This window comes from Bos taurus, chromosome 19 (genome assembly GCF_002263795.3).
Source record: "Bos taurus isolate L1 Dominette 01449 registration number 42190680 breed Hereford chromosome 19, ARS-UCD2.0, whole genome shotgun sequence".
Classification (NCBI taxonomy): Eukaryota; Metazoa; Chordata; class Mammalia; order Artiodactyla; family Bovidae; genus Bos; species Bos taurus.
In genome coordinates this window covers 30,339,268-30,356,254 of record NC_037346.1, presented here as the reverse complement: position 1 = coordinate 30,356,254, position 16,987 = coordinate 30,339,268, and the positions used below count along the sequence as shown (strand labels likewise).

Genomic DNA, 16,987 nt, shown 5'->3' with positions numbered 1-16,987 from the left:
CCTTTCTCAGTAGGTTGTAAACACCCTAGAGATCCCACTGTATTTTCCATCCCTGGAAGAGTCCTGGATGCTGAAGAAATATTTGTTGAATGAAGGAAGACATCATCTTTGACCTTGGACTTAGCAACAGGACCTCCAGGAGAGGTGACAGGGTGGTAGAGACTCTAGAAACATTGGACTCAGAGCAATTGGATAAAATAAAGAGAATTAAGACAAGAACAGAGAATTAGGAAGCAAGGCAAAACTGTGCCTTTGAACGTTTGATGAGCTGTGGTCAAGTGCGAGGCAGAACCTTGCATGGCCCTGAGGTGAGGGCAGAATTAAGGAAAGTGAGTGAAAAGGACAAAGCAGAAGATTTGGGGTCAACCTGTAGGTTGAACTTACAAAATTTCTGATTTTTGACCATATTGACCTACAAGAAATGGCAGTTTCGTGTGGTTCTACTCCATGAAACACAATCATTTCATGCCTGGAAAGGTCCAGCCATACACTGGGCTGCTAAGAGAGGTGCTAAGCCCCCCATATCTGGGGGGATTTCACAGCTCTTTTCTCTTCTGCTGCACCATGAAGCATGGGGGCTTCCCAGGTGGTACCAGTGGTAAAGAACCTGCCTGACAACCCAGGTAGATGTAAGAGACGTGGGTTCGATCCCTGGGTTGGGAAGATCCCCTGGAGGAGGAAATGGCAACCCACTCCAGTATTCTTACCTGGAGAATCCCATGGACAGAGGAGCCTGGAGGGCTGCAGTCCATAGGGCTGCACAGAGCTGGACACGGCTGAAGTGACTTAGCATGCAGCATGTGGGATCTTAGTTCCCCAAGCAGGGACTGAACCCATGCCCCCTGCACTGGGAGATCACAGTCTTAATCACTGGACTGCCAGGGAAGTCCCTCTGGGTGGATTTTGAAAGTCTGATGTCATGTCACGGAGGTATCATAAAGAAGATTCCTGCATCAGGCAGGAAGCTGAATCACAATCGTAGAAACAGACTTACAGAAATCGTGGTGACTATATCTTTGATTCTTAAAATATTTAAATGTGAGCTCTTTCCATTGTTTATTTAGAAGTCCTCACAAAACAGATAAAAGGCCATTTAAACCCATGAGAGGTTTAGATTAAATTTTTAAAATATTCATTTTTATCCATCACTGCTGTAAACACACAAAATCCATGATACTGTATTCAGGCTGAAAATGTCAAGGTCAGGGGTAGGACACAGGGCATCATGGGAGGAGTGCTGGGGCACAGATCCCTGGGTTCACACAGCCCTGTTCTACCGTTCACCAGCTACGTGACTTAAAGCAAGACACTTAATTTTTCTAATCCTCCTTTTCCTGATCTGCAGATGAGTTACAGAGTTACATGGGAAGTGCCTTTGTACAACTTCAATAAATGGTGTGTGTGCACGCTAAGTCACTTCAGTCATGTCCAACTCTTTTCGACCCTATGGACTGTAGCCCACTAGGCTCCTCTGTCCATGGAATCCTCCAGGCAAGAATACTGAAGTGGGTTGCCATTTCCTCCTCCAGGGGATCTTTCCTACCCAGGGACTGAACTCGCATCCCCTGTGACTTCTGTATTGCAGGCAGATTCTTTACCTACTGAGCCACTTGGGAAGCCCTCAATAAATGGTGGGAAAAAAAAAAAAGTGAAGTGTAGTCAGTCATGTCTGACTCTTTGTGATGCCATGGACTGTAGTCTGCCAGGCTCCTCTGTCCATGCAATTCTCTAGGCAAGAATACTGGAGTGGATTGCCATTTCCTTCTCCAAGGGATTTTCCCAACCCAGGGATCCAACCTGGGTCTCTTGCATTGTGGGCAGACCATCTGAGCCACCAGGGAAGCCCTCAATGAACGGTAGGCACTGTAATTAATTAGCATCACCTCAATGTCATTAGATCAGATTGGTGGCTACGAGATGTGCACAGTAGCTGATACTCAGGTGCTCCTTTCCAGGTGGAAGCCACAAAGAGCAAGGGGTCCTGGGCAGCTGGCTGGATTGATTGGGCCCTATTCTTCTGAAAACTGTGCAACCTTTAATGGGGTGATGTGGCCCCACAAACAGCAAGCCTGTTCTCAGGAGAGGCCGCGCATCTTAAAAGAAATGTCTTCAGAATTCATTATGGGCAAACACAAAGCAGACATTCACAGACGAGAATCTCAAAAGGTCATTGGGAAAAAGACTGTTTTCTTTACCTTCTGAAGGCAGTCGACCTTATGCAGCTAATGGTCTCCTACGCGACCGAGCGCTCAGGCCTGGCTGAAAGGGAAGCGGCCCAATTAGACCGAATGAAAGGAGCTGGCGGAGGGGCTGGAGACGTGGAAAGAGCAAGGGAAATATGGTAGATTGGGTCAGCTTATTACCTAACTGCCTGCTAATCACTGCGCATGGAGCCTCAGCAGGAAAGCATCCCATCTTTAAGAGAATCACAGCTTTACAGCAATTTCATAGTGAAAGAGATGGGGGTTCTCCCCAAGCTGCTTACTTACTGCACTGTTGGAGGGGAGAGGCTGGGGGTGGAAACACAAACAGGGCAGCTGCAGAATCTGCAATGTTATGGCACAACAACAAACTGTATGTGTGTGTGCGTGCACGTATTGCCCGCAGCGTTGTGTACACAGTGTATGTATGCACGCATGTGTGCGTGGTGTGTATGCGCAATGTGTGTGTGGTGCATGTAATGTGTGGGTAGTACTGTGTGCACAAGTGCAATATGTGTCTGCATGTGTGAGTGTGCTGTGTATGTGTGTAGTGTGCTGTGCTTATGTGCAGTGTGTGTCTGCATGTGTAGTATTGTGTGTCTATGAGCAGTGTGTCTGTATGTGTGAGTGTGGTGTGTGTGTGTGTGTATGCATGCGTAGTATGGTGTATGTGTGTGTGCAGTGTGTGTCTGTATGAATGGTGTGTGTTGTGTGTGGGTGCACAGGTGCACAATGAAGCACACTGCAGGAAGGCAGGGTGGGGAAACAAATCCAGAGGCAGCGGAAGACTTTTCCATTTGATTTCTGACTGTTCCTTTAAATTGCAAAGACTGTATATACTTTCGGGATTTCCTTAGTAAGGCCCTTTCATGGAGTGGGAATTATAATTTTACCCAAATGACTTATTCAGGAAAAAAAAGACCGAGAAATCATGTCGTAAAAATAGTGTGTGCAAATACAGAATAGAGTGTGTCAGGGCAGAAGAAAACAACAAAACCAATGTGGGACTCTCAAAAGGGAGGGAGAGAGGGAGGCAGGGAGGGAGGCAGGGGAACAGATCTTTATAATTGCTGGGAGATGTCTGCGTTTGGTGGAAAGACAGTGCTTGGAACCCTGTACCCTGGGGTATGAATCCCAGCTAAGCCTTGCTGAGCCTATGACTCTGGGCAAGTTCATTTTTGTGTCACACGTAACGGTGCTCATTTGTTAGAGGTACTAATACCCAGCTCTTTCCAAGGTTGTAAGGCTGCAGCTCTGACACGAGATTGGCTCTTGAAAGATGTTAATTCTTTCTTGGTCTATTCTTCCTTTCCCTCCCAGGGGTTGGCTCTCTAAGAGATTAGCTGCATCATGGGGATGGTGAGAAGGAGGAAGGGGAGGAGGAGGACAAGGTTTGCAGAGAATGCAATTACTCCACATGCCTCTGCAGACAGACCTGCAGGATGGCTCAGCAAGTCAGGACCTCTGGCCAAGCAGTCCTGCCCTCACCTTCATTCAGCAGGTGCCCAGAGCACTGATGCTGAAGCTGAAGCTCCAATACTTTGGCCACCGTATGCAAAGAGTTGACTCATTGGAAAAGACCCTGATGCTGGGAGAGATTGAAGGCAGGGGAAGGGGACGACAGAGGATGAGATGGTTGGATGGCATCACCGACTCAATGGACATGAGTTTGAGTAAGCTCCAGGCATGGTGAAGGACAGGGAAGCCTGGCGTGCCGCATGCAGTCCATGTCGCAGAGTCGGACATGACTGAGTGACTGAATAGCAAAAGAGGAGAAACATCCATATGCACAATAAAACTTTCCTGTTTCAAAGAGCGAAGAGAAAAAAAAAGGCCAGGCAAATCAGAAGGGAAAACAGAACAATGGAGATTAAAAACCAGCCCTAAACAACCTCACTCTTGTGAGCAGGCAGAGAGGGAAACGCACTGAAATCATTTTATTAACTTGGCTTCATGTATTTATTAATTGCAGCTGCCCATGTTTTAGGGGCCACAAAGTATACAGAACGGCAAGATAAATAAGGCTGGGTTCATGCTAATTCTTGCTGGAGAGAAACAGATTAACCCCATCTCAAACAGGCATCAATCACAGGGATACACAGAATGTTAACTAAAGGGCGATGTGAAATATGCCCAGAGCCGATCGATAGCCTGTGTCTTGCTGCACTGAGCTGAGTGGGGAAGAGACAGGGAAGACAGGGGCCAGGGGGCATATCTGAGCAAATGTTTAGGAGATGAAAGATGAAAGAAGGAGAAATGCCCGGACGAAGGAAAGGAACAGCCACAGGAAAAGGCAGAGTCAGGGAAACACAGGGTGAACAGAGCTAAGAGAAACTAAACAAGAGAAAGAAGAAAACAGAGAAGGGGAGCGAGACCAGCAGAAAAGGAAGAGGGAAGAGGGAGGAAGAGGGAAAATGAGTGGACAAAAGAAGTGGAGGCATTTGGCCTAAGAGCAGACAAGTGAACCAGAGCCAGGGACAGAAAACTTACGAGAGGAACAGGAGCAGGACCGGGTGACATTCAACTCACCTTCTAATTAAACTGGGGCAACTGCTTTTTGCTTTTTATGCATCTGTGCATTGATTTAGAAGGAAAAAGCAACCAGAGAGTGGACTTGCAAGGGTAATGACTCTGGGGAGGCTAGTGGCCAGGGCCGCTTGTGGTTACTGAATAATCCCAGCAGATTAGGCGCCCAACTTCAGGATAGCTGTCTATATGCAAAGTCACATCATTAACGTGTGTGCAGGGCCCCAGGCCACAGCCCAACAGCCTTGCAGAGCTGAGCGTTGCTCCCTGGCTTCCACTCCGAGGACCATCCTCGGGGCTAGGGAGACTGTGAAGGCGGTTGTCTGCCCTGGTCCCCACAGTGGCCAGGGGCAGGCAGGAGCGAGAGAGTCTCTGTCACCTCCAGTTAAAAGAGAGTGAACAGGTTGGTGTTGGAGAGGAGAGGGATGGAATGGAGAAGAAGGGGAAGAGAGGCTGCTCCTCAAGGGCTATAGTGGAAATGGTGCCAAAAACAAAGCATTTAGGAAAAAGCTAGGCATCAATTATTTATATTCTCCATGATCCCAGAGAAGGATTTAAGGTGCATCTTTCATAAGATCTAGGGTCTGGCCTTCTGGCTCATACATTTTCTCTGTCTCCGTTCCCACCTTCACCAGTCTTCGTTTCCCCAGAGAATTCCTACTCCAGTTTCTAAATTTATTTCCTATTGTACTCCCCACTTTCTCAGAGGCCCTCTGGGTTAGGAACCCCTCTTTCTTGCTCCCAATATCACACCAATTTTGCTTTTATTGGGCTTCCCTGTGGCTCAGATGGTAAAGAATCTGCTTGCCATGCAGAAGACCTGGGTTCGATTCCTGGGTCAGGAAGATCCCCTGGAGAAGGGCATGGCAACCCACGCCAGTATTCTTGCCTGGAGAATCCCATGGACAGAGGAGCCTGGTGGGCTGCAGTCCATGGGGTCAAAAAGAGCTAGACATGACTAAGTGACTAACACACACACACACTTTGCTTTTATCATGGCACTTAATACACCTCAGTGAAGCTTCAAGATTTTATTGTCTTCCCATCCCTGGATCTCTTCCATCAGTCTCTGCCTTCTTCATGTCTTCTGGTCCGTGGGCTTCTTACAGGCAAAACTGTACCCTAGGCACCGTCCTGCCCCTGGGGCCCCAGCTCAGAGCCTGGTGCATGGTGCCTAGAGCATGGCAGTGCTGGAACTATGCTTTGGGGCCTGAAGTGAAGAGATTCCGTCTCATCTTCTCTAATCCTCATAATTGCATGGTCTCTGCCATGCAATTATCACTACCTCCTCTCAACACAGCCCTTCTCTTCACCCAAAATCTCTGCTGATCGTGGATAGAAACATGCTTCTGATTCCTTCTCAGTCTCCTGGCTTCTGATTCCTTCTCAGTCTCCTTGGCTATTGTCCTAATCTTGAATTTGACCCTGCATCTCCCAAATTAATTTTAGGATAAGTATGTATTTTGTTTTGTCATACCCACTACTCTCCCTGCAAAGTTTCATCAGTGAATACAGAGCTGCAAAGCATGCAAACACGTGGTAATCACACTAAATCCTGAAATGGAAAACAGTCAAAAGAGAAAGGCCCTTGTTTTCTTACCTTGGTCCTTACACTAATGTTTGCATTGACTTTTAAACAACCGGGGGAGAAGAGGAAAAGTCGCATTTCATTTGTACAGGGATTCGTTCTCGTCTTGGGCTTCCCCGGTGGTGCGAGCGGTAAACAACCCACATACCAACGCAGGAGACTCGGGTTTGATCCCTGGGTTGGGAAGATCCCCTAGAGGAGGAAATGGCAACCCACTCCAGTATTCTTGTCTGGAGAATCCCACGGACAGAGAAGCCTGGCGGGCTACCATCCATGCACAGGGTTACAGAGTCAGACACAACTAAAGCAACTTAGCACTCATGCTAGTCATGTAGTTTTTGGAGCCACCTTGATGGTGGGAAAGTGGAGAAGTTCAAGGTAGTGGCTTTGTGGGCATGGCCACCTGCATCCAGGTCAGCTCACTGGCCATTTCCTATGAGACCTCTAGCAAGAAGATTATGTGTAATTTGAAAACCAACTGAATTTGTCAATTGATTCCTTGAGACTCCTTCCTGAGACTATGATCAGAATTTCCTAAACTTCTAGTAGAACTACCATCACATGATGACTATTCTAAGAAAGTTACTGAATCACGGGTTCTTCCAGCCAACGCGAGGCTGATCACCCTGTTGTCTCGGACCTCTTCTTACTCTGCGCTTTGCTGTTTTTCACTTGTTCACTTTTTATTTGGTCATCCTACCTTTAGGCAGACAGACGTGAAATAAAGAAAAGGCCAAATGCTGACCTAATGACATAGCCTGGGAATTGCAGATACACAATAATTCTCTTACTGCATTCTCCATACATAAAATGTAATGAAAATTACATATAAGAGAAAACTTAATTTCCATTAGAGAATAAAATAGGATTTCCACATACCTTGAAAGGCAGCTATTCTTAAAAATTAATTAATTTGATAAATATTTGTTTCTTCCTCATTTTTTTCTTTTTTTGAAATCTTAAATACTACACTTTATTTTAAAAATTATTTTACAATGTTGTGTTAGTTTCAGGTGTACAGCTAAGTGATTCAGATATATATGCATATATATATACACACATATATATACACACACGCACACATATATACACGTATCTACATACACATATATATACATACACACATATATGGTGGTGGTAGTTTAGCTGCTCAGTCATATCTGATTCTTTGCAACCCATGGATTGTAGCCCACCAGCTTCCTCTGTCCATGGGATTCTCCAGGCAAGAATACTGGAGTGGTAGCCATTCTCTTCTCCAGGGGAATTTTCTGACCCAGGGATCTAACCTAGGTCTCCTGCATTGCAGGCAGATTCTTTACCAACTGAGCCACCAGGTAAGTCCTGGTGGCTTCTATACACACACATGTACTTTTCAGATTCTTGTCCCATATAGGTTATTATAGAATATTGAGTATAGTTCCTTGTGCTATACAGTAGGACCTTGCTGATTATCTATTTTACATATAATGGTGTGTACTGTTACTCCCCAAACTCCTAACTTATCCCTCCCCACCTCTCTTTCCCCTTTGGCAATCATGTTTGTTTTCTGTGTCTGTGAGTCTGTTTTTGTGTAGTAAATAAGTTCATTGGTATTATTTATTTAGATTCCATATATAAGTGATATCATATGGTACTTCTCCTTCTCTGCCTGACTTACTTCACTCGATATGACACTCTCTAGATCCCTTCATGATGCTGCACATGATGATATTTCATTCTTTGCTACTGCTGCTACTTTTTGGATCCCTCGGTTGCTCCCTCCTACAAGGAAGCGGGGCCTGATGGGAGGAGAACACTCACCTGCACCACGCCCAGTCGCCCTAGGAAGCCATCCAGTCGCACAAAGACCAAAGAGGACTGGAAATCCCACTCGCGGACCTCCTGGTTCTCTCTGAAGTAAGAATGGAGATTCTCCCTTCTGTCCTGAAACAGCTGCTTGAAGAAGCTCAGGGTGTCCACAACCACATGCAGTTTCCTCTGACTTTCCTCCACCTCACCTCTCAGGAGGTCTTCTGGGCAGAGATAAACAGAGGCCTGGAGGGCAGACAGGTGAGTGGTACTAAGCCTGGCTGCAGGTGCAGGATGGTCCTCAACTCTGCCCAGCCTACAGCTCTTCACTGAGCGACTGCCCATGCAAAACTTACCAGAAGCCTAATACAGGAAACGTCAGACCCCATTCTGTAGTCCCACAGAGGGACTGGGACCTGGGTTCTAGCCACGGTCAGTGACTGGCTCAGGGATGGCGAGTGACCAGTCAGAGACAAGGAAACACAGTGAGACTTCTCTTGGGACAGCTGGGGCTGGACAGGTATCCTTTCCAGGCTTTTGTTGTGACTCACTGGCTTTCTGGGCTCCCCTAGTGGCTCAGATGGTAAGAATCTACCTGCCAATGCAGGAAACACAGGTTCCATCCCTGATCCGGGAAGATGCCACATGGTGAGAAGCAACTAAGTCAGTGCATCCCAACTATTGAGCCTGTGCTCTAGAGCCCAGGAGCCGCAACTATTGAAGCGGCGTGCCCTAGAGCCTGTGCTCCACAGCAAGAGAAGTCACCACAGTGAGAAGCCCGTGCACTGCAACTAGAGAGTAGCCCCTCCTTGCTGCAAGTAGAGAAAAAAGCCTGAATGCAGCAGCCAAGACCCAGTGCTGCCAGATAAATATATAAACAAAATCATATATACATACATAAAGATCCTTAAGGAGGTTGAAATTCACCATCTCTACCCTGTGCCCAAACCCAGGTCCTCCAAAGTACCCCAGCAGGACTGAGAACAGTTTTGGGAGTTACTGGCTATAGACGATAAAGCAATTCAAGTCTGAGAATCCTCTGCTAAGTCTCTTCAGTCGTGTCTGACGCTTTGCGACACCATGGACTGTAGCCTGCCAGGCTCCTCTGTCCATGGAATTCTCCAGGCAAGAATACTGGAGTGGGTAGCTATGCCCTTCTCCAGGGGATCTTCCAGATCCAAGGATTGAACCTGGGTCTCCTGCATTGCAGGTAGATTCTTTACCATCTGAGCCACCAGAGGAGAACCCTTTGGGCCCTCATTATTGCTCTGAAAAAAAAAAAAGATGCACACTCTACTCTTCTTGTGACTTGGACCATCCAGCCCCCGGGGTGAGGCTGGGAACTGCTGGGTGCCCACCTGCTGGACCAGAAGGTTGCAGATCTCTTGCAGCAGCACTGTGAGCCGCCCTGGGCAGCGGTAAGACTCACACATGGCCCAGATCAGGCAGACCACGTGCAGCAGGGGCCGCAGCCGGGGCTTCACGTCAGGAAACTCCAGGCTCTCGAGGTCCTCCAGGTGACGACGCAGTGGCGCCAGGTGGGTGTAGATGTCCCGCGCCTCCGTCAGAGCTGGAAGGAACGGGAGACAACCCATCACAGTACCAGCTTGAGGCTCACACCCGCCCAGCAGAGCCCTGGGGCCTGGGCATGAAGGATAAGAAAACAAGGGTTGTGATCTCTTTCTGGGCTGAGGGAGCAGAGAGGGCTGGCCAGCTCTTGCAAGGAAACACTGAAATCAGAAGAGCCCTGGGCAGCTGGGAGAGGGGTCTGAGGAGCCTCTCTTACAGAATTCTTGTATCTGGACGGCCTCCTGGCCCTCCCAAGCCCAGGCCCTCTGGTGCTGTGCGTGTAGAAAATGCTTGGTGACTGTTTGCTGGTATTACCTCTGAGGTAATATGGGATGGATGACAGAGGACGGGTTTTAAGAGTCAGAAAGATCTGCCTTCAAATGCCGATACATCAAATGTGTGACCTCAGGCATGACTATCCTGTCTGAATCTCAACAACAGGCTGAACAGTCACTCATGTAAAGGGTTCTTGTGAAGGCAGCAAAGACGGCTAGCTCAGTGCTTGTACCAAAGGAGGTGTTGCGTGCACGATCACATCTCTAATAAATATTTGCCAATAAAGAATCTCATTGAGCTCTTACGGAGGACAAGTCACAGGGAATAGAGAAATAGCTCAGGCTGATTATGGCAAGGCTCTGCCGGTCTTCAAAGCCAGGAAAACCTCCTGCCATTTCCACTGAATGAAGCCGAGGAAAAACAGCACTTTCCATCTGCCGTCCTGTGGTGGCCGAGGGGAAAGGAGGAAAACCGTAGCTCTGGGTGCTAATTCTGCAGAGCCACTTAGAGGGGATGCAAAGACCCAGAAACTGGTGTTTAGGAAGGCTGGTTCTTTCCTGGGCAGGTAACCCGGCACTGTCGTGTGACAGCACATGGTCTTGGGTTATTTTATGTGGATGAAGCTCTGTATTCATCCTAAAAGAAACTCAAAATATATACACTGTTTAGTAAACAGTTTCAATATACCAAACACCATCCCACTCACAGAAAAACTCATAGAAAATCATATGAGGTAGCTTCATTATTTCCACTTTGTAAGCAAAGGAATTAGGACCTAGGAACTTCTCCGGTTGTCCTGTGATTAAGACTCCACACTTTTGATGAAAGGGGCATGGGTTCAATCCCTGGTCAGGGAACTATGATCCTGCATGCTGCGTGGTACAGCCAAAAAATAACAAATAAATTTCTTTTTCTAATTTTTTGTAATTTGTTGCATGCTCAGTTGTGTCCGACTCTGTAGGACCCCACAAGAACTGTAGCCCTTCAGGTTCCTCTGTCCATGAGATTCTCCAAGCAAGAATACTGGAGTGGGTTGCCATTTCCTCCTCCAGGGGATCTATCTTCCTGACCCAGGGATAGAACCTGCATCTCCTGCATTGGCAGGTGGATTCCTTACCACTTGAGCTAGCAGAGAAGCCCAATAAATAGATAAGTAAATAAAACCACTGTACCATCCGATAAAAATTGCTGAAAACTAAAAAAAAAAAACAATAACACTAAGACCTAAATAACCTGCCTTGAGTCTACCAGTTAATTGGTCAGCCCTGCCCGGCTGAGCAAAAGCAGGATTATACCCGAGTTTATTACATTGAACCCCTGGCTTGATGGTTGTGGGGCTCACTACACATGGGAGTTTGGGGTGTGTACATCAAGGTTTGGGATGTATATCAAGCTTTATACCCCAAATGGAGTTGTGGGAAGGACTATGTGAACCCAATTTTTAAAAGACAGATGTCATGGTAAATCAACTAGAACAGCAATTCTTAAATGGGAGGGTTTGATGGAAGTATCAGAACCACTGTAGGGTTGGGGGTGTCAGAATCCAACAGTCATTCCAATGAGCACATGCTCAGGCTTTCATCTGTGCCTTGAGGGAAGAGAAACAGAGCATCACACCACGGGAGCCTCCTTTTCATGTTGTACTTTTTAATAAGAAAAATCTCCTTTAATCATACAAATACGCACTCCCGATTTTCAAGAGCTCAACACTTGAGGGCTGGCTCATCTACTCCAGGGTGCAGTCATCTTGGCTCACAAGGCAGATGAAGAAAGATACAGAGTTAGGCTAACAGCTTTTTAAAAATGCAAATATAGGGAATATCCTGGTTGCCTAGTGGTTAGGACTCTGTGTTTCCACTGCGCAGTGCCTGGGTTTGATCCCTGGTTGGGGAACTAAAATCCCACAGGCCAGGCAATGTGGCCAAAAAAACCAAACCAAACAGGTTCAAATATAAACCCCAGTTGCACAGAAATATATGTGGTTTGCTGGTAAATCTTTAACCACAGCTCTTCTGGGACAAAAGCCTTGATCCCAAAGCCTTTAGCATTTGCCAATTTCTGGGATGTAAATACTCCTAATCTTCCCACCGTGTCTGATCTCAAGCTACTAACTTGATGTCACTGAGTGCTGGGGAGTCCGTGTTGACAAGGGTTGCACGTGATGGGCTCTCATGGGAACCTGAGAGCCAGTTCCATGGCAGCTCCAGAAAACCTCTGGACTTTACTTCTCTCCCCACATACACATGCTAAGTAGCTTCAGTCGTGTCCAACTCTTTGCAAGCCCATGGTCCATAGCACACCAGGCTCTTCTGCCCATGGGATTCTCCAGGCAATACTGGAATAGGTTGCCATGACCTCCTCTAAGGGATCTTCCTGACCCAGGGATAGAACCCATGTCTCTTATGTCTCCTGCATTGGTAAACAGGTTCTTTACCACTAGCACCACCTGGGAAGCCCTTTTCTCCACACGCTTCTACCCACAAATATGCTGGACTGGCAACTGGGCCGCACTGTGCCAACCTTGCCTCCTAGCGGCCAGAGGCAGGAACTCCCTACTTGGTCTTTACTCCCCTGGTCTTTTCTTTCCAAGGTACCCTTACTGTTCCCAAGGTTCTTTGCTGCCCAATCAATTGCACTTCAGAAAATCTCGTTCACACACATTTTTCTACGTTCTTTTAACCTCCTTCTTTACTCCCCATGTGCCCACCAATCCAGGACTGTATCTTTTCCTCCCCTTCTCTTCTGTCCATCTGTGAGCCAAAGAACTACCCTGATCATGACATACAGTATGTGCAAAGCACATACTATCTGCAGAATAAGGACAACAACTCTGAAATTAAATTAGAAATGAGGAAAATCAGGTGCCAGCTAAAATATTTTTATTCTCTGAAGATCCCAATAAAATTTCTGACCAAGTCTGTACCTGGCAACTATGATCAAAATTCCTCTTCTTCCATTATTTGGATTGAGTTATATATTTCAAGGATTTCTATTTTTACAGTGGTATTTCTCTGAAACAGTTATGATGATATTGTCTTTTTTTTCTAATTTCTTTTCATTGCCATAATATATTCTTTTGCAAAAAACTTTTAGAAGGCGGTCTGGGGAACCAAATCTTTTATTACTATTAATCAATGTGAATGATTGTACTCTATTAATCTTTTAATGTGAAAAATATACTTGGGGCTCTAAATAATAAATTCATAAATACGCTTTTATTATATGTTTTATTCCAGAGCCTCAAATTTCCATCCTTGGCATACCCCCTTTATGATAGTTGTCATGACTGCCTACAACCTGTAGTATTACCTCATACCTTTCCCTAATTTGACTCTAATTTTAACCTAAATAAAATCATATAAAATGAAACCATTAAATCTCTATAAAACCATAAATGGAAAACTCTCATCACATGCCAAAAAAAGGAGTTACCCTTTTGCATATTTTAAAATATGGATGAACCTAGAGCTTGTCATACAGAATGAAAGTCAGAAAAAGAAAAACAGATATCGTATATTAATGTATATATAATGGAATCTAGAAAAACGGCATTGATGAACCTGTTTGTAGGGCAGGAAATACAGATGCAGATACAGAGAATGGATTTGTGGACACAGTGGGGGAGGGAGAAGGTGGGATGAATTGAGAGTAGCATTGGCATATATCCACTGCCATGTGTAAAACAGACAGCTAGTGGGAAGCTGCTGTCCGGCACAGGGAGCTCAGCTGGGTGCTCTGTGATGACCTAGAGGGGTGTGATGGGGAGGAGGTTAGGAGGGAGGCTCAAGAGGGAGGAGATATATGTATACATACAGCTGATGCATGTTGAACAGCAGAAACTAACACAACGCTGTAAAGAAATTATCTTCCAATTTAAAAAATAAATTAACTAAATTAAATTTAAAACATAAAAAATAAAATACACCTGCCCAGACATCTACCCCAGCTCTCTCTCATACTAACAGTGGTACACAGATCACTTCTGGGGACACTACCTCATTTGAATTGGAGTATAAATTGGGAACAACATTTGATTGCTCTGAGACACAAAACCTCTCAGAGAAGCAACAGACTGGGGCCCCAGTAGGAACCCCATTCTAAGCCAGCTCTAGGTGCTGGCAGAGGGCCTCTGGGATGAGAAATTAGGGTCTGGAAGGACCCCAGAGACCAGCTCCTTAAGCCAGCTATTCTCTGTTATAAAGCACAAGTCAGAAACTCCACCACCGGTGCTTTTATTCCTTCATCTGCATGGTTTCCAAACCCCACACCATAAGGAAGAGAAGGTGCGACAGGGTTCCACCAGTGGGCTCTGGACACAGGACACTCCCTCTTTAGCACAGCAAATACACCTTGGCAAGTTTTACATTCTGGATTGACACAAGAGGTTGCATTTAAAGAAAGAGTTCTGATAGAGAAAAAGCACTTGAGAATCACTGCTGAGATTAACCTTGCTGCTGCTGCTGCTGCTAAGTTGCTTCAGTCGTGTCCGACTCTGTGCAACCCCAGAGACGGCAGCCCACCAGACTCCCCCGTCCCTGGGATTCTCCAGGCAGGAACACTGGAGTGGGTTGCCATTTCCTTCTCCAAAGCATGAAAGTGAAAAGTGAAAGTGAAGTCGCTCAGTCATGTCCGACTCTTAACGACCCCATGAACTGCAGCCTACCAGGCTCCCCCATCCACAGGATTTTCCAGGCAAGAGTACTAGAGTGGGGTGCCAGAGCCTTCTCCGGAGATTAATCTTAAATAGCATGAAATTGCAAACACCTTTAGAAGCATATTTCAACCTACAATACCCAAGAGCCCGGAGGAGGTTTGAGAGGAGAAAGAAGTGAAGTGCACTGATGAGGGGAGAGGGAGCCCTGAAAGGATTTACCTACTTCTAAGTATAGACTCTGCTGGATTTGCAGTTTTGACAAGGGCCAATCTTTTCTGGTGCTCAGATGACCAGGAAACTGCAGTCCCATCTGACACAAGTAGGAAAAGAAAAAGCAGAATGGAGGTAGAAATGGAACAGAGACTTTCCGAGGAGCTGGGGGTGGAAGGACATGAACTCCAGAGGTGAGGGATTATGATTTACAGTCAGCAAAGAACTCACACTTACATCCTCTCCCAGCAGCCCAGGGAAGCAGGCGGCAAGCGTATGCATTACACGCAAAAGCTCAGAGAAGTTAGGTGACTCTGCCAGGGTCTCAGAGCTCTAGAAATGCAAATATAGAACAGGGTGGCTACTTTCCTGTTTCTAGGTTTGGTATTCTTGCCAATGTGCTAAACCATCTCAGGTCGGAGGGCTGTGAGGACTAGAAGCTGCTGAAATCAGAGAGGAAGATAATCCGGCACTAAATAAGAAAGTTGAGTCCGTGTATGAAAATACTTGTGGATCCTCACCTGCTCCAATGTCTCGGAACATGGCTTGGAAAGCTGGAAAGTAGCTGCTCTGAAGCTTATCCAGAAGTCCCACCATGCCCCTCCTCTTTATCATTCTCAGCTGATTATAAATGTATTCCAGATCTTCACACCTGCAACACAAGGAGAAGCATCAGTCCAGAACAACGTCAGGGAACACAGTCATGCTGCCATGACTGGCTTTCAGATAGACGGAGAGAGGAGGTCTGCCTTGGGGTGCTTCCGCAGAGGCCATGCTCTAGTCCAAAGAGCCAGGGCCTCTGTTCCCAGAATAGCAAGGGCAAGAGCCTCAGTCTGGACACAGGTTCAAAGGAGCAGTTGTAGGAGGTAACAGCAGGGAACACTGCTGACCATCTGGTAGCTCAGAAGCTCAGCAGCTGGAGGTCATTAGCTCTCACAGTGAGGTGTTGGGTGGGGTGAGAGAGAGGTTGTCAGAGAAAGGCTGCTGGAGAAGGGCCCCACAGTAGGTCAGCAGAGTGGTCAGGAAACCAGGCAAGAGGATGGGGTATCTTGGCATGGGACACAAACGGGGCTGGAGCCGTTTGTGGAAATGGGCTGGGGGAGGTGGCTACTGAGTCCGGTCCCACCCCCAGGCTTCTCTCATCAGCCCTAGAGCCAACAGCTTAGTGTCATTTGAGTCAAGGCAGCTCTTCTGTGTACTGGGAGGTGACACTCTCGCCAAGGTTCAACGGTCACGCCTCGTTTCTTGAGGCGTTTCTGTGCCCACCTGGTCCTCCAGAACTCCAGCTCCACCTGTGGGGTAGGGTTCTCCCCCTGGAGGAGCGGCTGCGAAGACTCTCTCTTGAGCACCAGCTGGATTTGGTGGCTCCACTGGATCACTGCAGACTCAATGGCATAGATGATGGACTTGTCCGTAGAATCCAAGCTGCGAAAGAGACAAGTCTCCTGGGATGCAGGGAAGAGCTTAACTCTATGGGCTATGTCACTTCAGTTGTGTTCAACTCTTTGTGACCCCACGGGCTGTAGCTCGCCAGGCTCCTCTGTCCGTGGAATTATCCAGGCAAGAATACTAGATTGAGTAGCCATTCCCTTCTCTATAGGATCTTCGGGACCCAGGGACTAATGCGGGTCTCTCATACTGCAGGTGGATTCTTTACCATCTGAGCCACCAGGGAAGCCCCAACCCTTGAGTCCCACCAATGCCAGCCAGCTCCCTGCTTGATGAGGCAGTGCATTCTTTGAGAAGATCAGCTGTCCTTGGGAAAGAGTTTGTCTCTACCCAGGACCAGGTTCATCTCCCTGCTAGTCCCTCATCTGGTCTCAGTTCTGACCGCCTCAGCAAGAAGAAACAGGTTACTTCCTCCTCCATCAGGCAAGTTGTCAGATGTCTGAACATTACTATTGTCCTCACTTTTCCAGTGAAGATGGAATTCCCATGTGTTGTCCCTCATACGTCTTTAAAATAAACTAACTAGGGATGTTTGGAAAGGATTAAAAATCAAAAATACATTCTGGTTTGCCTTTTCATACAGTCTGAACTGACAGCTGTTCATGGCACTAGTGGTAAAGAACCCACCGCCAATGCAGGAGATGTAAGAGACAGGGGTTCAATCCCCGGGTGGGGAAGATCCCCTGGAGGAGGGCACAGCAACCCTACTCCAGTATTCTTGCCTGG

At 46.8% G+C, this 16,987-nt stretch overlaps 1 protein-coding gene across 9 annotated transcripts in view; it reads right to left on the bottom strand.

The window, feature by feature from the left end:
• The window catches only part of DNAH9 (dynein axonemal heavy chain 9), a 290,463-nt gene that overhangs the window by 262,801 nt on the left and 10,675 nt on the right, over positions 1–16,987 (bottom strand). For all 9 annotated transcript variants that reach the window (XR_009491586.1, XR_009491587.1, XM_024980551.2 and 6 more), the window contains 4 exon segments: positions 16,079–16,237; positions 15,334–15,464; positions 9,462–9,673; positions 8,116–8,349 (listed from right to left, as the gene is read on the bottom strand). Coding sequence is in view for 7 of the 9 variants with exons in the window: in XM_024980551.2 (XP_024836319.1) it covers positions 8,116–8,349; positions 9,462–9,673; positions 15,334–15,464; positions 16,079–16,237 (736 nt within the window). In the remaining 2 variants the exon portion in view is untranslated.